The sequence below is a fragment of the Lipophrys pholis genome (assembly GCF_963383615.2).
Source record: "Lipophrys pholis genome assembly, chromosome: 17".
Lineage (NCBI taxonomy): Eukaryota > Metazoa > Chordata > Actinopteri > Blenniiformes > Blenniidae > Lipophrys > Lipophrys pholis.
Window position 1 is genome coordinate 16,929,478 of NC_137643.1, and position 21,534 is coordinate 16,951,011.

General features: G+C 41.8%; 2 protein-coding genes across 2 annotated transcripts; both read right to left on the minus strand.

Annotated features, from left to right (window-relative positions):
- Positions 1-759: 759 nt before the first annotated feature.
- Positions 760-7,291, minus strand: LOC308122560 (E3 ubiquitin-protein ligase znrf2-like). Its single transcript, XM_080484425.1, has 4 exons — positions 6,360-7,291; positions 4,976-5,071; positions 2,971-3,076; positions 760-1,282 (listed from the first exon to the last, which is right to left on the minus strand). The coding sequence occupies exons 1-4, from the start codon at positions 6,685-6,687 to the stop codon at positions 1,225-1,227; spliced, it is 588 nt and encodes a 195-aa protein (XP_080340551.1). The 5' UTR covers positions 6,688-7,291; the 3' UTR covers positions 760-1,224.
- Positions 7,292-10,395: 3,104 nt separating this feature from the next.
- On the minus strand, positions 10,396-17,427 carry mturn (maturin, neural progenitor differentiation regulator homolog (Xenopus)). Its single transcript, XM_080484427.1, has 3 exons — positions 16,841-17,427; positions 11,839-11,961; positions 10,396-10,637 (listed from the first exon to the last, which is right to left on the minus strand). The coding sequence occupies exons 1-3, from the start codon at positions 16,997-16,999 to the stop codon at positions 10,530-10,532; spliced, it is 390 nt and encodes a 129-aa protein (XP_080340553.1). The 5' UTR covers positions 17,000-17,427; the 3' UTR covers positions 10,396-10,529.
- Between the last annotated feature and the right edge of the window lie 4,107 nt (positions 17,428-21,534).

The window sequence follows — 21,534 nt, forward strand, 5'->3', positions numbered from 1 at the left end:
CATTCTTGTACCGGTAAAATAAATGTAAAACACATCAAAGGAAAGATTGCATACCTATAGACTGCTCGTTTTGCAACAGGCAGAAATAACACGTGACTCTCCTTGTCCCAGCACGTCTGCTTTCATCAGACATTATGTGTCTACACTTCTCCCAGCTTTAGAAATCTGCCTTCTTTTGGGACGCAGCAAAAGTCATCTTATTTTGAAATTCAATCAAAATGAACACAGTATTTCTTTTAAGATATATATTTTTTTTTATAAATGTGCTAACACAGGATCTCCAGCAGTTTCCTGTTAATTTGCAAAATAATTTTTCTTTATGTCTCATAATTCTCCTGTTCTTTAATTCAGCGATAGTACTTTTATGGAGTCTTCCGTGTGCATAAAGTAGTTCTTGGGCAGCAAAAAGACACAAAGACAAAACATTTATTGTTGTGCAATTCATTACAGTACAAATAGAAAGAACAACGAAACAAAAACAAACAAAAAAAGGTTCAAAGGTTAAAGGAAATCTTTCCAGTCTATGACATAGCAGCGTATTATGGCACTCTTTAGAGAGAACGTGAATCATGATAAGATATGTCTTAACCTAGCTTTAATTCCACCACTAGACTACACAATCACATTTACTGTGGTTCGAACAGGCCGAGTGATTACCAAAAGGCTAACTATTTAGACTATTTTGTCTTGGACATGATTGCTTGAAAAACAATATTGATAGCCAACTCTGCAATAAAATTAAGATCTAGATCCTCAACACTGCAATCACCCATTAAAGCTGATAAAGGCTTTTTTTTTTTTTTTTTTTTTTTTTTTTAAATAATTCTTTATGGCTGTTTTTTATATTGCACAACATCAGCCTTCTTATCTGGGAACAATCCTTTCGAGCTCTTCCATCATGTTGGCCTTGCAAGTTAAAGAAAACCACGCCCAGTTGAGCAGAAAAGAGTTCAGTTCAGATTTCAGGTTCACAAACCCGCTTCAGGGCCAGCAGGTGGCACAAGGATCATTCACAGATTTTCCGGAGACAGATTGACTCCACCAGTGGTTCTTTGAACGTCCCAAAAACATCGAGAGACGCACATCCGACGTCCATGAGGCAATATGAGAGATTATGCACACCGCAAATGTCTGACAATCCCTGAGGAGCGTTGACGCCTTGAGGGGGAGGTCACAGCGTGCAGGCGACCACAGCGAGGAACTGCAGGCTCGAACTCGCAGCTGCTAGTCGGCTGGATGCTCCGGACACGATCGGTTCACCTCGAACCACTCGTCTATGCACCTGGAACAGATAAGGAGCAGTAAGGCGTTTACAACCGTTAAAGATTTTAGAACAAAACAGGAGGGGGGTTTTTTGTTTTGTTTTTTTACAAAGACACTGAAGTTTTGGTGCTTAAACTGCACAAAAGTGCCATGATGTTTATTGTTTAGTACCACTTATCATCATTTTTTTGGGGGCAATGACACCCTGCTGAGCTGAGAGAAAGTGAAAATGACCCAAACACACCCTTGTTTATAGAGAATTCTAAATCATAAGCATTAATCCTCTCAGCGACCACACAACAGGAAAGCGAATACAATGTTTTTAATCCTTTGATCCTGAAAAAGTGGCTGTGATATTCCACAGAAATGTCAAATAACCAACACTTCTTAACTTATTTCCCAAGATGCATTTCGTTGTAGAGAACAAATTGTGATCAAAAAACGGACTAAGACGGGTTTAAACCGAATAATGTTTGTCAAAACACAGATTTGAGAGCCGAATAGTGTTAATGCCGTGAAGATAAGTATCATTATAATATAAGCTTGAGTACAAAACAATAAGTGTAACTGATCTTATGTTACTGGATGTTAAATGAAGACAAATCTGACTTTTTGGCTTAAAAGTGTCACCTGCTCACTGTTTTGTACATTAACACACATATTATATTTACAATTGGTTTTCATGACACTGACATAACAAGTGAGTTCTTCAAAATGTATATTTGCTTTTCTCTTTTAATGTCGATTTACAGTTACAGAGAATAATATGAGAAGTTTCTCAATAATTTGACGTGTGTAGCTGCTCATGCTGTTCAGGTTTATAGACCCGTATAGTTTCTAATTAAAAGGTGAACATTAGTAATGTTGTCAAAGTTTAGTTTATTGCTGGATGTAAGGTTGTTGTTTTTTTTTTTTAATGTGAATGCAAAAAGCTGTCGTAGTTGTTGTTGTCCTTCAGCTAAGATGGGAAATGCTGGGAAACACCCTCATGGAAACCCCCCCCCCCCCCCCCCCGTCCCCCATCCCCCGGTTTTCATCACAGATCACATCCTGAGTACGAGTCCTCTACAGAGGCTTCAACACATTTTGACTCACAGAGTCGTGTTTACCTGAGAGGAAGTATTATTATTGTTATTATTATTATTACTTTCCTCAAGTTTGGAAAGTTTAACCAATAAAGTTATAACATGCTAATAAAGAGTCACTTCATACTCTAAAGACATATCCTGTCATAACAAAATACAAGATAATATGCTATATGATGTAATACAACAAGTGTCATGTAATACTGTGATATGCGTATGTAGTAATACTTTTTAAGAGACGCTGCACATGCTGCTGCTGCTCCGGTAAGGGAGTAAAAACAAAACAAAAAAAATGTAAGTCAACAAAACTGCGTTAAAACGAACATTAAACATTGTGTACTTCCAAACTTCCCACCAGCCTCCATCCTATTTTATAACTTTACTTAAGTTTGACATAATTTTAGCTTGAATATATCTTTAAGTTATACTTAGTTAATCTAACACTAACCCCTCTTGCAGAGTTTGCATGTTCTGCCTGTGAGCTGGTGTCTCTAAATAGCCAGTAAGAGTGAATTTGCGTGTGTGATGGGCTGGCGGCCTGTCCCGGGTGTAACCTGGCTTCACCCACATTCAACTGGGTGGATTTTAAGATATATGGATAATGTGTGTGCGTGTTAGTTACCCTTTGTGGTAGATACAAAGGCAAGGCAGCCTGGCGATGGTGTCTCCCTGCTCCAGATCATCTAAACAGATGGCACACTCTCCGGAGTCTCTGGACAAGATGTCCTCTGAGAAAGACAAAGCGAACGAGGACGGCATGAGCAAAACATTTCCTCCCGCACCAGATCTCCTGATCGACACATCCAGCGCATTCTATCGACTTCACCTTCGACTGCAGAACACCTGCTGGGGGGGATTTTCAGGCTCCTGTGCAATGTTTTTTATGAAATGTGACAATTTGATTTAATTGCATCAAGGAAAGTGAGTCTCAAATGAGATTAACCGCAGATTAGGTTGGGCTGATGATTCTTGCAGTATTTAAATAATGAGCTATGGCAGGTGCCAGTGTCAATACCTGAGGCAGAAGAGGAGCTTGTGTTTTTTTTTGTCTGTCCGCAACTTCTAAAAAAGATCGACTGATTCAACTGTACTTTGAAAACTTTTGCATAAATTGGGTGAAGCACGAAGCGAAGGCTGTGTGGATTTCAAACATGTGCATACTAATGATAAGTCAAGAGAGTGCACAGTGCAGTGCATGAGCGGCGGGTGTGTATTTATCAGTTGCATGCATACTGCTCTGCAATATCAAAGGTGTGTGTGTAAGCGTGTGTTTGTATCTGCGCATGCAGCAACCCCTTAAGATGAGTAACCACTCCTGTTCGGGTGCATTCAACAACGTGAACTCGAGGAAGTCTGTGAGCGTGACGTGTGGAGAGACAGCTGTATGTTTATACTTATTCCCACAACGGCGTGTTTGTCTTTTCGTCTGTGTGCACACAGAGGTGAGTGTGTGTGTGTGTGTGTGTGTGTGTGTGTGTGTGTGTGTGTGTGTGTGTGTGTGTGTGTGTGTGTGTGTGTGTGTGTGTGTGTGTGTGTGTGTGTGTGTGTGTGTGTGTGTGTGTGTGTGTGTGTGTGTGTGTGTGTGTGTGTGTGTGTGTGTGTGTGCTCACACATAATGTGTGGCTGGGTAGATCTGCACATGCATCACATAGTTGCATTCGCTTTGACATGTTCCTGCAGCGCAGGAAAAAACACCTCTTGCATCAGGACTATTTTTTTTTTTAAATCATGTATAACATAAACTAGCAGTTGTAATCCCACAAAAGCTTTAGAAATAATCCAGTGGCGTAAGATGTGAGTGGTTTCTAGTGGAGAGGCTGGTGAAGACCTCCTAAGAAACCCACTCGGAAAAAGTGCCCTGGCCATTGATTTACTGCTGGCAGTTCTTATCAGTCTCATAAGTATGAAGTAGCAGAGCCCACGCTCCCTTTCTGGTGTGCACAGTGTGCCGTTATCCACTGAATATACAGATGCTGGAAACTACTTGTGTTCGGGGCACCAAATGTTCTTGTTAAGCTAAAAGCAAACAAGTTCGGCCACTGAAACGATTACGAAGACTGCAGCATCACGAGTGTCTCAGTATCAAACTGACTGGCTCATGAATCAATGTTGTGGAGCCGTTGTTGATTTGGATTGTAGCTGTAACTGCTCTGTATTCGCCTCACAATCCTCACTCAGTTTGAGCTGATATCCGAAACAGGAGGAGACACACAATGAGCTGCATATGCATTTCTATTGAATACTGAGCGAGTGAACGCCCGCAAGCTCAGGATGAGTCATCTGGAATTTGACACCGTTTCATAGGAGAAAAAAAAGATGTGAAGAATATTGAAATAAGATTTATATATATATATATATATATATATATATATTTATTTTTTTACTATCATTTGATATGGATCAAGAGATAGTTGAACGCAAAGCTATCATAAGGGCCTTTAACAGTCACAATATGATAATTAGACTTGATAATAATGCAGTCGGTCGCATTTTTATAGTGAATAAAATGCATCGGTGACCCTAAAATCCATTAGAAGAATAATTGTATGTCTCTCTACGATGAACCCCTCCACCGTGATCTCCACTGTCCTCCGTGCCCTCTTGCTTTGTGACATCCATGTACTTACTGTTATAGGTGAGGCGCATTTTGCTGAAACACATGAGCAGGTGCTTCTCTATTTCCTCCGCCGCCATAAACTTGGAGCACACCGGACAGTGGAAGCCTGCGATGAAGAACGCAAAGACAAATCGGTGAGGATGTCACAATGTCTGTTTCTTAACCTTTTCACTGATATGTACACAAACGAGGACGTGAGACTTTGGCGGTCCGGTGTGACACTACGCCTGCCTGGTCTCAGACGCAGACTGAGCGAATATCCACTGCACTGTGTCAATAAATCAAAGCATTAATCAATGATTTGACCCACAAACACAATATCTCCTGACCTGGCGTATTGTCTCAGCAGCGCAGTGATTAAGAGCTGCCGGACCTGAGATAAGCTTGCCTCACATTTGATGTTATAACACCTCAGTCGTGCAAGAAAAGACAACAAATGCATCACGCAGGCAGTAATTAGACTGTAATTATCACCTTGTCTGCTGGGAGCCTCATGCTTGTGTCATGTGTTGGTGAGCGGGATAAGTCCTGCTGACTCACAGTCAGATGTAACATGAGCAAAGGTTATCGATCAGAGTTTTAATCATTAAGACTTCCTGATTGGGGGAATTTAAATATGCCAGTAATTGAGGATGGGGCTCCAGTTCAGAGTCATGATGCATATGGTGCATGTGTCAGTTTGAGGAGTTGAAAATAAAAACTCAAGAAACAAAGGAAAATCTTAAAGTACCGATTTTTTTCCACCTCTTAGCCAGTGTGTCAAGCAAAAACCCTGCTTTAATTTGTCCTGAAGAAGTTTATGACCCTTGACGATTTCAGTTGAACGGTTGTAACAGTCTCATTCTGTCAGTTTGACTCCTCTTTTGTTTTGCTTTGGTCTGGAAACAACCCACCAGTTTAGAAACTGCTAGATTTGCGGATTCAGGACGTTTGTGTGTGTGTTTGTGTGTTGTTGTGCGCGTGTGTCAAGCAATGTGTAACCAGCAGGAAGCTCTTATCTGCTGACCTACATTATGCACTCTTCCCCCACCACCATGGTGAAAAACAGGCCCGTTTTGCAAAACAGAGAAGTAGCAAAAGAAGAAGTAGTCCCCAGGAAGAAGAAGAAAGGAAAAACAAAACGTTACAGCAGAGCCACCTGTGGCTACAGTGAAAGTTCAGAAGTGCAAAACAAAGGGCTCAGTCATCAGACAACCATATGCAGGTATCACATATCAGATGGAAAAATACTAAGCAACTCTTAACTGTGTCATAATCATAGAGCATCGACGTGAAGTAACAAAAGAATAGACTGGACATAAGCACGTGACAACAAAGAAATGGACATGACACAATTTGTGATCTCGGTGTCAGTTATAATTAATTTGCATGCCGCCATGTGTGCGCAGTCTTACCTCCCAGAAGGCGAGGGGACAGGTGGGCAGGTAAAGACCCTATGAGCAGTCTGTGGCCCTCGGGGGGCAGCTCGACCTCTTCTCCACCATCTGTGCCGTCGAGGCTCTGATTGAGTCCGCGTGAGCCCGACATGCCGCCGGCCGGTATGCTGAGCCCGGAGCTGGTTGGCCCTCCGCCAGTGTACCGGATCCGGGGCCCGTCGGGCCCATTGGTGTACCTAAACCCCGCAATCCTCTCCCCACCCGCAGAGTTCCCAGACGGGAGATCGGAGCTGGAATAAGCCCGAGTCCTGCCATCGAACGTCGGGCTGCTCTGTTTAGCCCCCATGCCGTCTCAGGCTGTTTTCCTCCTCCGGTACTGAGTGTGCTTTAAAGTTTTTTTAGTCGAGACACATGATCACAGCGAGTCCCGAGGAGCTGACACCAACAAAGGAAATATAACCAAACACCGAAACACAGCAGACGCGATTCCGCATCTCAAACTTTCATCGTGCGTAAAGTGCGCACTCACTGACGCGTAACTTAATTTCCAAACGCTCTTTTTTTTCCCTTTCTTTCTTTCTTGGCAGAGCCCTTCCCTATTTTTCTAAACAATAGGAAAATGGAGAAAAGGAAATCTCCTCAACTGCACGTCTTCGGTTGCTCCGTTCGAGACAAAGGACATGAGCGCAAAGTGTTGACTCAAAGCTCGTCTGGCGCAAGTTTGTTTTTGTGCTCATCTGCAGCCGTCTGGAAAGAAAAATAGAAGGCGCTGAGCCCTCCTCCCCCGGCGGGGTACTTCTGTCAAACCGCCCAAAGTCCACCACAATCAAGTCGATCCTGTTTCAGAGTAAAGGCGCTCAAACGTGTCGTTTCCCTGTTCTTGCGCATTTTATATGTCTACTACACATGTTCAGCCTGTGTGCGTAACGTCCTGCAGAAAAGCTTTGCCTGTCACATGATTATTGCTCACTCAATTATTATTGTCTTATATTTTGTAACAGTTTAAATGTTGCAAAATTCCCCAGTTAAGTACCTAATATTTCCTCATGAAAATGTGCCTTAATTCCTCTAAACTAGATATTAGTTGACCAACAGAGATGACTGACAACTTGCATATAAAACAGTTACAAGGCGGTATTATTTAGCAAATGAAGCAAACATTTGAACCAAACTTCACAAGTCACTTAAGGGGCTTTTCACACATGGTAGACAGGTACAAAAACGAAAATGTTCAATGGGATTTAACGGTTTTTACACTTTTGGAAATTTGCATTAAAACAAGCAATTTCAGGTCTAAAACACAAATTGAAATCAGTTTTAAAATGTAACACTCACTAAAAACCACAATTATCTTATGATATAGTCAAGATAAAGTGTCACACAGTGAGTATTCAAAAGCAACAAATTGCTGCCTGCAAACACCTTCTTATGACTCACATGATACTTGTGATCAAGTGTTTTTCTCAGTAATATTGATTTTTTTTTTCTATATTTTAGAGCAAGTGAGAGATACTTCAGTCAAGGAAAATGGAAAGAACACAACAGTGTGACAAAGTACTTTTCAAACAAAACTTTTCAAAATTGTAATACATTTTCCCAAGCGCCACCGACCTCAATGCATTTGAAACATAAACACACACACAAAAAAAATCTTGTTCACAGGTTTAAAAAGTTTGCTTCTAAATGAGAAAAAAATATAATTTTCAGTTGCTTGTTTCAACAGGATGTTAAAAAATTAACCGTTGACCTGGGAAGTGATTATTTGGTCATTTTAGAACTAACAATAAGTCATTTCAGTTGTGCTGGACACTTTGGTAGCTTGTGCAGGATTTATAAACATTGTAAAAATGGTAACACTTAAACACTGGTAATACTTTGACACCATTTAATTATATGTGCACATACAACTTCAAAAATATGCAGGAAAAAGTCATATTCATAACTAATTAACTAATCATATTTATCAATCTCCTTGGGAAAATCCCTGTTTTCCACCTTTGACCATCCCAGAAATCTAGGATGCAGCCATATTTGGGGAGACCTCGGGAGCTGATGGGGTCAAGGGTCATGCTACAGTGGTGACCCCCTGTATTCAAACCTGCAAACTTCTGATCCAAAATCAGTTTTTCTCGTCACGAGGGCACCCCTGCTCAAAAATCTATGCTACTTTAGCATTTAGACACACTTCCAGGGACTTGTTTGTCCTTTTTAAAACCATAAAAATTATTTTTGCCTTTTCTTTATTCAAGTACAAATGGCGTATACTTATTTAGACTTTTCGCTGATTTTAAAAAGCCACAAAAGTTGAAACAGCCAAAAAGGTGCTTGAAGGTTTGTTTTTTTAAAAGCTAGGCTAAATTATTATTATTATAATACCATGACCCACTTATTGTCAGTAATCCTGAAAAAGCCCTCTGCTGGAGTCTTTTATTCTGTGTGTGACGTCACTTCCTGTGCGTGCGATGGGCCTCCAGCTTGACGCGTCTCGGGAGGGCGCGTCAGGTGGCGCGTGACGTCACCCCGCGGTGCTGTTGGCACAGCAGCGGGTCAGCGGGTCAGCAGTCCACTGTGATATGAAAAGCCCTGCACGTTAACCTGTTGCTCTTATGGAAGGAGAAAGAAGGAGCAAAAAAGAGAAAGAAAGAGAAAGGAGAATTGTCCATTCTGTTCACACGGTTTATTGACCAAGTTCACACACAATCAGGAGGACGAACAGAAGATACACTGCATGGGAAACATTCAAACAGGCAATAAAAAGACAGAACATTTACAAGCCAAAGTAAATGGGCTAAAGATTTTTTTGGGGGGGGGGCGGGTGGGGTTGCATGTGGCTCTAGTTGGTTGGGGGCGGGTGGGGGCTGAAAAGCATTGCAGTGCACTAGATGTGACAACACACCGAGATTCAAAATATCGGGGCAGACAGAGGGAGCCGCTTCACAACTAATATATTCTGCTCCCATGTGAGATCTCTCAGGGCGTGTCCTTATTGGATGGAAATTCGGGAGAAACCGATAGATGGAAGTCAAACCAATGCACGTCAAGGGGGAATCTGGCAAGCTTTGAGCAGGGGTCCTCAGATTGTGCTGAAGAGAGGAGGGCAAACTGTGAACCAACATCCAGGAAGACTACAGGATACAAGAATTAGGGTGTCATGTGACAATGAGACACCCAAACCAAGAGAAGGGCTTAAGCTGCAGCATGGGCCTTTGTTGTGACGGTCATATGATAGTAACACTGATTAAAATGCCCTGGTGAGGGGATTTTTTTTTCTTGTTGTTTTTGTTTGTTTGCTTTCTTAACTTTTCGAGATGCACTGCAAAACGCACCTCCGAAATCAAAGAAAGATCCATGCTACTTTAAAGCTGCACACTTCGATTTCCACGTTATGTAAGATGCTTTGGACTGCCGTTAGTGTTTAAAACAGGCTGGGAAGAAACACAAACTCCGTTCTCACCCCCCCCCCCCCTTTTTTTCCCCCCCTTTCAAGAAGTGAAACATTACTCGTACGTTACTTCTCCTCCCTCGCCCCCTTGCATCACTCCCGCCGTTGCCTCTCGTGGCCACAAACTGTCGGTTTTCACCCCTCCACCTTTCATTTCGCTGTCGCGCATCCTCTGTGTCAACAGACGAGCGGAGAAAGTAGGCTGTCTGCCACGTTCGTCTCCGCGGGGGGAAAAGCTGTGACTGTACGTCTGCATAACAAAGCCAGCAGAGGCCGATGGAGCAATATTGCTGTGCTGTGGAACTTTAACTAACCAGACGGTGAATGATTACGGTTCCTGCGCCACCGCGCACGTAGCCCCCAAAACTCTGTGTGCGTGTGTGTGTGTGTGTGTGTGTGTGTGTGTGTGTGTGTGTGTGTGTGTGTGTGTGTGTGTGTGTGTGTGTGTGTGTGTGTGTGTGTGTGTGTGTGTGTGTGTGTGTGTGTGTTTAATCGGAGAGAACGGGGAGTCAACAAAGTGCACCCTTTGGGAAGCAAAGCCACTAAGACATTCAAGAACATGGTGGTGCGTTTATCTTTCTTTTTTTCTTTTTTTTTTCTTTCTTTTTTATCTTTTTTTTTAAGCAAGTCAACTTTTAAGTATGTATGAGTGTGTTTTGTTAAGTGATCGGGCTAATTATTTGTGTGGAAGCCCAGAGCTTTAAGGAGCACCTCTGCCCCACTTCAGGCCTCTCTTTCCGGGACTATCACTGTTGGCTGACCCCCATCTGCTGGTGGTCGGGTCCCGGTTCCCCCTCCATGTCAGCGTGGTAATGCTCAAAACTGTCGTCCTCTATGTCTGGGAGACCCAGCAGCTGAAATCCAGAGGGGGGGGGAGAACATGTGCTATTAGAGACATTAAATACACAATATATGGCATTTAGAGCAAACTCTACCCTCTTGCCTGATAATAATTTGTAATAACATTGAATTATGTCATTTGAACAAACATAAATCATATAAATTAAGCCATTTTTTTTTAACATTTTCCAACTCCAATGAGATTAATTACCACAAAATATAACACTGATAGCATTAATTCCACTTGCCATATTTATGGACTTTTGACACTTTATGCCCCACAGTCGAACTAAATAAAGCAAAAGACTCCACAGATGTTGTGTCGGTAATTTTCAAGCCGAAGCATAAAGAGTAGACTCTGTCTCGATAGAGTTAAACATTTCCTCTGAAGTCCCGGTGGCACGATAAGGATAAAGTCTCAGCAGTTGCTTTGTTGCTTTAGCAACATAATAGTTACTCATGGAGGCGATATTAAAACGGCTACGGTGTTACACTGATGTGATTTATGCTGTAATTGAGTGCAATAAGGTAACGGGGGTTAAGTCGTCATGAGAGGCACATAAAAGAAAGTGTTTCTGGAGAGGAATCAGTGCAGCCTGAGAGACAACGCCGCACCCTCCACCTGTTTTCTACATCAACAACCAATGAGGAAAAGTTGTAACAAAGTAGTAAGCAAGCCGGTGAGTCAATACCGGCGTCACCGTCGCGTCAGAACAGATTGTAACGGTTAATAAATGCACCAAACATACAGGATTGATTGATTTTTTTTTTCATTATAAGGGCTTTTTGGGCAGTGGATGGTGAGTTCTGGAAAAACCTACGCAGCAGAAAGTGCAGATAACAAAACAAGTTAGCCTTATGTTAGAATAGCGTTTGAACAGCCAACGTAATTATAATTCTTTATTTTTCCATCTTTTTTTTTTTTAAACTTTGTGGCTGATGTCATGAAATGAAACCAGTTTTATGCCAAACAGGCAACAACCCAAAAAAATTTTTCCTGAATATATTAAAGGTCCTGAATGTTAATCCGTATCCTGCCCATAGGGACTATTATTGGCTTCCTGATGAGAAAAGGACGGCGGAGCGTTGTTCTACGTGATATTGTTGTCCACGGCAGACAGAGCAGACTGTGGCATGGCTGTAATAGACTCCGGGGTCGCCGTGCTCTGGATGGACGAGATGTTTTTTTCTAAACCGAACTCTTTGTTTGCTTACAGGCCTGAAGGACGTGAAGACCTTCTCCAGCACCTCCAGCAGAGTCTTCTTCCCACAGGACGAGATGTAGTCCTGTGCCAGCTGCAGGAAGGGAAGGCAGTCCTCGCTCTCGCTCCACACGTGCTATAACCCACGGAGAGAGAAAACACAGGCTTTTCAGCATCTTCCTCGCTCGCCGTGGACAAAAGGAAAGTGTGACGAGAAATTTAAGCGGATAGGAGCGTGTGATGCAGTTCTGTCACACTTCCTCCACCAACGCAGGATCATGAGGGTCACGTAGTGACGTACTGTTTAGTGCGAGTAAGTAAACAAGTAAATAATGCAGCACCGAGAAGCCCTAAGGAGCCAATTAGACCTTGTAAAGGCATTTAGAGGACAATAAGCACAAGGAGCAGTGGCAGTGAACAATAGCTGTAAATTAAAGGGGTCATGTTACGCATAATTCTCTTTTTAATGGTCTTTCAACAGTAATAATCATCCTTATACCCGGAATGACGCCCCAGAAGTGAAGAAAGTCTGTGATCTCTCTCCCTGGCTTGTTTCAGTTTTTAAAAAGTGTGTTTCTCGAATGAGCCAATCAGAAATCAAACCCTATATAGTGTCATCAGGTTTAGTCAATCCCAATCAAGGAAGCCCCTCCCTTTGACCCGCCCACAATTAGGCAGCTCTGCTCTGGCACATGGCAGAAGTACTTCCTCCTCTTCCCAAGATGAGCATGTGTGGGCGGAGCCAGTCCAGCTCACAGAGACACTGCAGATTCTCAATGCAGCTCCTATGATTCAATATTCAAATGGGGGAAAATCAAGGAAAAGCTGGATTTGGGGCAATAAACTTTGAATTCAACGTTTTTGGGCCAACGAGACCACGTGAAAGTGTTGAAAAGCTGGATAATATGACCCCTTTAAGTAAACACAACATATATAAAAGGACAATAAAATGTTTAGGCCTCCGAACCCAAATAAATCTCCAAACTGCAGGTTCTTCCTTTTGATGACTTACCATGAAAACTTACCGGATTACTACAAAGAACAAGGTGTAACTCACATAATGTGCCATAAGATTCAAGATAAATGCAAAATGCAGTAAAGTAAACGCCAATAAAGATATGATTCTACATTAGATCAAAAACAAAAATACACTTCAGTCAAATTCAAACCTGTAGCTTGTGAGTGACATTCAGGTTTGTGTACATTGTGTAGTTAAACGTACATGCCACAATGTGACTCGTACAAAGAGGCTATTGTCTTATTGTATGTAAATATCTTTGTGTCACTCAAGTAATTTCTTACTGCTTCAGATGTGATCAGTTTATAAGCTTCAACTCATGAAAGCTATCAATCCTATAGTTGTTAACGCGGCTTAACAGTCGGCAGTAATCACAGTCGGGATTAGATTGAAGCGCTCGATTGAATCAGCTTCCTTGTCGGAGCGAGTCGTCTGCGCCCTCCGAGCTTTTACAGGAATCGTTGGGTAAACACAGCTGCCTGGCAGAGGCTGCCGGAGCGACTCTATTGTGCTTATTCCAATGTTGTTTAATTGGAGTCTAAAGGCCGCACTGTTTGGTTATGTATTAGGTGATACCTGGAGGGCTGCAGTCGAGTGCGCAGCATGACCCGTAGAAAGTACACAGCACTGAAGAATCACCTCATATTTATGTGAGAGGCGTCGTCGGTCACTAATGATTCAATTAGAGGAGCTCATTTGAGTTAGACTCTAACAAAAAAACAAAAAAAAACATGTTTCGTCTAACTGTGAGAGGAAACATGTTTTGTTTTTTTGATTTTTCTTTTAAGTTCAATTATATTTGAGAAGACTTGTGTACAAACCCTGAAATGTGACCCACAGTAATCAGGATAAGCAATTCACGACTAAAACTGCAAAGTACCATGACTCCAAATCAGAAGAAAAAAGTCAGAATAATTCAATTATATACATTAATGTATGGATTTGTGGGTTTTTATTTAAAGAAAAATGTTTCAAAGTGTAAACCAGTGGTTTCCCAGGGCTTTCTTCTGGAGACAAGCGTTTTTTTTATTATCAACAACAATAACCATGGTGGATCATCAGGATCAGAGGAGACGCATTTCTTGCATGCATGCTGAGTGGGCCGACACGGGGAAGAAGGTAAAAGGCTAAAAGGAATGAGTGTGTTCACGCCGTACTGTTCTCTGTGTGCATGACCGTGCGGTTGCATAACAGAAAACACTTCACCAACTCCTAGCAATCGACAGCGATGAGCCCCCTCCTTCAACGTTACGCTGAAGCCAAATGCAAAGATGCAAAAGCATCAGGCCTCCTTTGTTATCTAGTCGCCTGATACTTGTAAAGCTTGTTTCTAATCTATAACCATCCTAAATTCATTGAAATTCGAGGAAAACATTGGATTTTGTCATAAATACAAACACACACACACACGTACATTTAGGAGTTTCACCAGTCATATGAGCCATTATAAAATGTGTGAAACGGCCTGAAGCCCGACTGTTGCTGACTAAAGGTGGTGACAGGTTCTCCCGCTCCGACTGGCCTGGGAATGTTGCTCCAGTTTGGCGATGGTGGATGGTGTCTCCACTGTAACAGCTAATGCAGCCACGTACCTCAAAAATGATTGGAGGAACATCTTCAAGGCCACAATGAGAAATGCAATTATTCATGACTTTTTTAGCAGCTCCACAGTGACTGAGAGCTGCTTCAATATGTCAGAGGGGAAATTACAGAGGTGGAAACAGTGATGAGGCAGTGATCTCTCAGCTCCCTCTAGTGGGGAGAGGAGATAACATCGCTTCCCTCGTGGTTTTGTATTTCTCCTTTTGTTTGGCCAAAATACATAGGTGGGGCCCAGATATTTGACTCACGGAGTCAAATATCTGTCCAAGATGCAGAGATTTAAAGAAGTGGTTCAATGGCTGCCTTGATGAATTGATCAAGATGAGATATATGTACTTGATATGTGAAGGGTTAGTCCTGCATAACTACAGTGAGAAGGCAATGCAACGACAGAGCTGCCGTGTGTGTGCGTGTGTGTGTGTGTGTGTGTGTGTGTGTGTGTGTGTGTGTGTGTGTGTGTGTGTGTGTGTGTGTGTGTGTGTGTGTGTGTGTGTGTGTGTGTGTGTGTGTGTGTGTGTGTGTGTGTGTGTGTGTGTGTGTGTGTGTGTGTGTGTGTGTGAGAGAGAGAGAGAGAGAGAGAGTGAGCGAGAGAACAAAAAGCACATGAGATGCTCCTCTCATGGTAGAATTGATCGAATCAGAGTAACCAGAGTCCTGCTGAGAGACAGATAGTGATTCTCTCTGATTTGAAACTGCAAAGCAAGGCAAAGAGGCAAAGAAGTGTGTTGTGTGTGTGTGTGTGTGCGTGCGTGCGTGCGTGCGTGCGTGTGCGTGTGTGCGTGTAACTTCTGTAGCAGTTAACAAAAGATAGATAGATCATAGTGTTGAAAGAAGAGCTGATAGGATGATAAGAAGAGAAAGTTGTTGGTTTTTTTTTAACTGTATTTAATAGTTGTGCTTTTTTTATCTGATTGTTCAGAATCCAGGTTATTTATATATTAGTTTTTTTTTTGTCCATCAGCAGCTGTGAAAAACCCCTGACAACTGCTTTTCTGCTGACTGTGGGACAGTCCAAAGGGGGGGCGTGCAAACACACAACACAGGCCCACTCTGTGTGTGACATAATGTGTTATTGAGTGAACAGACGCCCTGACTCCTGGGTCATCTCCATCTGCTCTCTGGCCTGTTAGCCTGTGTCACTGGAGGAGGGAGGAGGGGGTGGGGGGGGGGGTCTGGCCTCTGGGGCTTTGGGATTCATAACACCACCACTGCACTGCCCCATACAGCTTAAAAAGCCAGTGAGCTGTTTACAGGCGGTCTGTGTGTGAGTGAGAGGAGCCATGCTGCATGTTACTATGAAGACACTGAGCTTGTAGCCACAGCAGGGATGGTCAGTAAGTTGAAGTTAATGTGCCTTGTGTGTTAAATGTTGGTTGATGTCAGTTAGGCCAGACCATAAGAATGATTGGAACTTTCAATATGAGTCACACAACCTCAAATTCCCTCTTTGATTTAAAAACAAAATCATTCAAACATACTCAAAGCACTCCTTACAGAAATAATAATGTGCCAAATTGAGTCTTTTTAGGGTTGTGTTGCTGTTACTGTTGAGGCTGCATGATGTCTCGAGTCTTTCAGCCTGCATATTGTCCTCAACTCACCCAGAAATCAGATAGCTAGCTTTCACTGCAGCATCTTGCTGCAATCAGCCTTCCAGTTCCCAGTGGAAAATTAGAAGTTATAGTTACTTCAACTGAACTATTGTTGTTACTGTGTTTTAGACCTACAAAAGGCACATGACACGGGCCATATTCAAGCCTCTAGTGGGACAGATTTTGGTCCACGGGCTGTATGGTGGACACCCTGGATTTAAACCATCATGAAAAAAAAAAAAAAAGAATCAGAGATTAAAATTGATAAATGGAACCATGTTTATAGTCTGGATACACATGCTGAAATGTTGCCGTATAATATTTGTGGAGAAAAGTAGCTGTCTGGGTCAGTGTGGTGAAAGATTATCAGTGCCATCACTCTATAGATGAGAACGAAATGATGTAAATGTGCCAGGATTGTCTGCAGGATTATTAGTGACGGTAACCGGATACTTTCTGTTAGAAATTCAAAATGAAGGCCCGTGCTGCCTTTATTTTGAATGTTGCAGGCCTTTGTTTTTGAAGCCAGCAGGTTTAATGGTTCAGAGGGTTAAAAAGAACGAAAAACACCATCGACACATCGACCTGGGGGTAAGGATGGGGGGGGGGGGTCTTCATTAAAAATGACATCACCCTCTGTGCGCCCCGCTCCCCCTCTTCACCCCCACCTCCATCAAAACCAAGCGGGACAACCCCACCTCCAGCCCACCCTCGACACACCTACAACAACAGCGCGCGCACACACAAACACACACTCACACACACACACACTGCACTGAAGGCCCCAGCACGAGCGCACTCACAAAGCTGTCGGTGCCGCCGGGACACAGCACGTAGAAGGAAACGCCGGGCTCTGCGTAAAAGTCCAGCCGCCTCTCGTCGTCCTCCTCGGCGAAGATGAGGTCGAACGGGTTCCCGGAGCACCACTTCTCCGCCGCCTCCACCAGATGCTTGAACTCCATCCTCCTGTGATCCGGTCTGCGGTGTCCCCTGGCTCCGGAGCTCGATCTCTCTCACTCTCGCTCTCTCCCTCTCTCTCTCTGGATGATGCTCAAGACGCGAAAAACAGCTGATCGGACAGCAGCAGCATCAGCAACAGCCTCCACTACCGCATCTCCTCTAGCGCACCTTCTGCATGGCTCGCCGATCAAGAGGACGCATGGATCGCATGGATCGAGCCTAGGCCGGGGTTTGGGTGTTCATCCGATCTCAGAGCCCCATTCCTCTCTCCCTCCCCGCGTTATGAAATCAGCCCGTCGGTCGCATGCAGGCAGACGCAGGAGGACGCTGGAAAAAACGCGATGACGACGAGTGGAGCCGGGCAGGCGTCCATAAGAGAGGCGGCCTGCCCCTAACTTTGACTCGACAGCGGGAGAACCTGCTCGCAACTGGACACATAATAACCTATTCATGTAATCACTGCAGCGCGCAATAGGTCATACAATAAAATTACGCACAAGCGCCATGCTTAAATAACTGTAAACGACCATCAATATGCCTGAAATATTCTACATTAACAAATTAACACAAGACACATAAATTAAGAATTTAAAAATCGCATTAAACTGGAGACAAATTTGCCGATAATATAGTAAAATTATCCATTTGTAAACGGGTTGATGCAAGGGGTACAAAGAGTAAAAACAAAGGCCCAGAAGTTTAAAAAATTAAGTTACTGATGCCTCAAACAAGTTCCTGTTTACACTCGGGAAGACTAAACAACTCACAGTCTTACATGTTGACAGCAGTGTCTTAACAATGTGCCAAGGACATTGAAAATGCTGTAATGTGCATGTCAGGCCACTAGTTGGTCTCCTTTCAGCTGTTATTCTTCACAAAGTGCTGTAAGACATTTGTCACTGCTGACGCACATGATGTTTTAGCAAATGTGGCTACACGATGCAGAAATGTGTGTTTGAGCAGGACATGAAATCCTGTCTTTGTTATTGATATATATGCACACATGTGTAGAATTTTATATTTCCAAAATGTTTACACGTTGACAGAGGCCAGTGTACTAAACAAATGTTGCACTCTGGAAACCATAGGACTCAAATGGAAATCTATGCTTTATACTACTTTATCAATGTATCCGTGCTGCTGTCAGTGAGACACAATTGAAACTATGCAGAACAAGAGCAACACTTCTTTTTTTTTTACCTTTGCCAATTATCGCATAGTGTCACATTATTTATTATTTTACAGTGAAGAACAGACAGCATCACCCTCAGAGTGATAACGTTTCATTCACTGTTGGAATTACTTTCAGATTTTAATTGTATTTCATTTTATAAAACAATAACATGATACATCTTATCACAATAACAAGCACCCCTTAGAAAAAAAATATAACGGGGATGTCACAAAGCGCCAATCAGATTACAAAGCCATCATGAAGGCTCCTTATTAAGCTTCAAAACGTTTTAAATGGATTCAATCTATTCATGTGATCCATGTTAATGAATTTGTATTGCAATCATGGTTGTAAGGAATTTCCCAGAGGGATCAATAAAGTAAGATGATAATAAAAATTTAAAAAGTCAGATGTGGTTCACCCATATATCATTTAATGTTTTCATTACATAGCAAAGCATTTGAACTGTATCAATCCATTTGCTAATGCAGTGAAAGAAATGACTGTGAAGCATTTACAGGACCTGAGCAACAGGAATGCTGAAACAACAGTTATAAAGTCCAACTATACTGAATAAAACACAGTCGGCCATTTACACATGGCCTGCAGCAGGCGATGCTCCGTAACCGTTAGTTACGCATAACTACAGCGGCTGGGCACTTGAGGGCCAGAGTCACATAATATTAGAAATACTAATGTTGGTTCCTTTTATTAAATGTAGTTGTTGATATCAAATCCTCTTGCGACAGACAGACATGTTGCAGTACCCCTATCGTACGTCAGCAATCAACTGATGTTATTCGGGTTACTTTAACTTGTTATAAACTTCCAAACACAAACTAAAGTATTGATCGATCTTACATTCTAACCTAACAACTCTTTGTGAGCCATTCTTAATGCTGCACGAGATTCTTTTTGGTTCCAGTTTAATTGTCATTTTGAAGGAAAGACTCTTTGAATATATGAACTTTAAAGCTGTTATTCACATATACCTGAGTCAAATACACACAGTGATTATGATTTATGATGATCTGGAGAATTCTGAAGATATTGAATCATTTCTGTACAATTACAGATATAACAGCCACATTGGGACCGGAGGGTAGTGTCATGGTTGACTTTACGTGTTCTTCCAGAGGTTCTTTTTCCAGGTATTACTTCTTTAAAGGCTCAGTTATTTTCTATTTACTTGTGTTCATACAGTAAAATCACAGATATTTATTTGTTTGACCTCAAACTTCATAATTTGAAGGTTCATTCCTGCTTTAACATTTCTCTCATTCCTCCTCTTCCATCTTCAATAAAGGCAAATCTGAACTCTTTTTCCAGAGTGGCCATGTCCTCACAGGCCTCGGAGAACTCGTCCTCCCACACGCCAGAGCACAAAGCCAAGGTGAGCGTATGAACTTGTGGTCGAGCCGAACTCAAGCCTCTGCAATATCTGTGGTGTCGTTCAGCATTCACAAACCCTCTGCAACTTAGCCTTGAAACCAGTGTAACGCCAATGAACTTTAACAAAAATCTTAGTCAAACTGAAATAACAAACCACACACAGTCGATAAGGTACAAGGTATCATGTGAACAATGTGAGAATATATCATTATTTTAACGTAACAATGCCATTCTTTGCATTTGGTCATATTTACTATATAAAATCAAAAGTCACTGCTTATGGCCTGAAAAATTAAATGCAGTTTTAGATGGCTACTGTTGACCGTCATGAACTCAAATAAAGCAGATGTTTAATCATGAGGAGCAGAAAACATCAAGCATGATTAGAATTTAAATGTAAGGCTTTTCAATACATCACGGTTTTATTGTTATTGCAACGGCAACACATTGTTCGGACCACACGTATTTTGAAAAAGACTGAATCAATGTTTCGGGGGACAAGCTGGAATTCAAGATGACCGTTTGAATATGAAAGAAAAGTGAGATTAATAAAGATTTATTTACTGTGATTTTTTTTCATGGTGAGAAATCCTGACATGTGTGATAGCAAATAAACCTTAACATCATATAGTTGTGTTTGTATTGATTGCTGATCTTTATCTTAATATGTTACACTATGGCATATAGTATTTACCAGATATACATTTTATAGACTTTTTTTTTTAATAACAATATACAAATTAATTTGTCTTGTTGTATTTTGGTAATATGCATAGTTTAAACTGTCAATAACTGTTATTTAGAGTGTGTAGAGAAAGATCCAAGTAAAAATGAATAAAACCCATAATGCCGATATCTCCTGCTGCTCTGGTGGAAATATATTCCATAACTTTGTGAGCATTGCATTTTATTCTCGTGCTACGAATCCTAGTCAGGTAGAAAAAATATATTTTTTCATCAACGCATTGGTCATCTTGATCGTTGATCATTTTATTGATGATGCTGAAAAGACTACAACACATACATCACACTGTTCAAGACAACAAGGTGAAAAACAAACAAGACATTTTTTTTGACAATCAAACAGTATTTCAAATTCTTTAAATCAACTGTCACCAGGCAAGCAATACCACACTGAACTAGTATTCAACATTTTATGAATTATTTTATTTGTCAATATTGATCACTTGTTTGGCCAAAGCTGTTGGGGGAACTCAACATCATTAAGTGTCCTAAGGAGGTGCTTTTGATCAGCATCACTTATGCATCCACGATTTAAAGTTGCATTCCTACTGTTAGTTTCATATCCATTCATAACTACTTCAGTTTGTGAGTATTACACTGTACCATACTGCTTTCTGCTTAACTTTGGGTTGCTGGGACTATTCTTACATAGAGGCAGTCACACACACGTTTGTACAATATGATATACACCAATTAATATCTGGAGGAAACCATGCACAGGAACATGCAGAATCCCCCCAAAAAAGCCCCCAAGCTGGACTCAAACCAGGCTTCCCATTGTGGGGTGATGCTGCGTGGCACATCCATTGTTACCCAAATAAAACAGATGCAAATTATATTTAAAGAAGCATTACAACCTAACATGTAAAGAGAATTTCCAATATTATAACTCAATAAAATATGATTAAAACCAATGGTATGAAAATATATACAGGCAAATATTATTATATTTCTTGACGGTATATATGCATAATATCTCTTTTTTCCACAAATTCATTCACAAAACCTTTGTTCTATTTTTTAAATAGTTTGCTACCTGTAAAACAAATCCATTTCATTCTGCACATCACACTGGAAGCTGTCGTCCATTTGGCTGTCACTGACCTGCAGCCTGTCTGAGCCTCTCTGCTCCCTGGAGTCCTGACCAGCAGAGGGCGTGTCACACCAGACAAACCTCACATGCTGGAGGTCCGTCAAGTTAAAGAGCAGCAGCCCACAAAATACCGG

Coding starts and splice junctions, on each gene's coding strand:
- mturn (XM_080484427.1), bottom strand. CDS start 16,999: ATGGAGTTCAAGCATCTGGTGGAGGCGGCGGAGAAGTGGTGCTCCGGG. Junction 11,962..16,840: donor CCGGCGGCACCGACAGCTTT/GTGAGTGCGCTC, acceptor CGTGGGTTATAG/CACGTGTGGAGCGAGAGCGA. Junction 10,638..11,838: donor TCTTCACGTCCTTCAGGCCT/GTAAGCAAACAA, acceptor TCTGGATTTCAG/CTGCTGGGTCTCCCAGACAT.
- LOC308122560 (XM_080484425.1), bottom strand. CDS start 6,687: ATGGGGGCTAAACAGAGCAGCCCGACGTTCGATGGCAGGACTCGGGCT. Junction 5,072..6,359: donor GTCCCCTCGCCTTCTGGGAG/GTAAGACTGCGC, acceptor TCTTCATCGCAG/GCTTCCACTGTCCGGTGTGC. Junction 1,283..2,970: donor CTTTGTATCTACCACAAAGG/GTAACTAACACG, acceptor TATCTGTTCCAG/GTGCATAGACGAGTGGTTCG.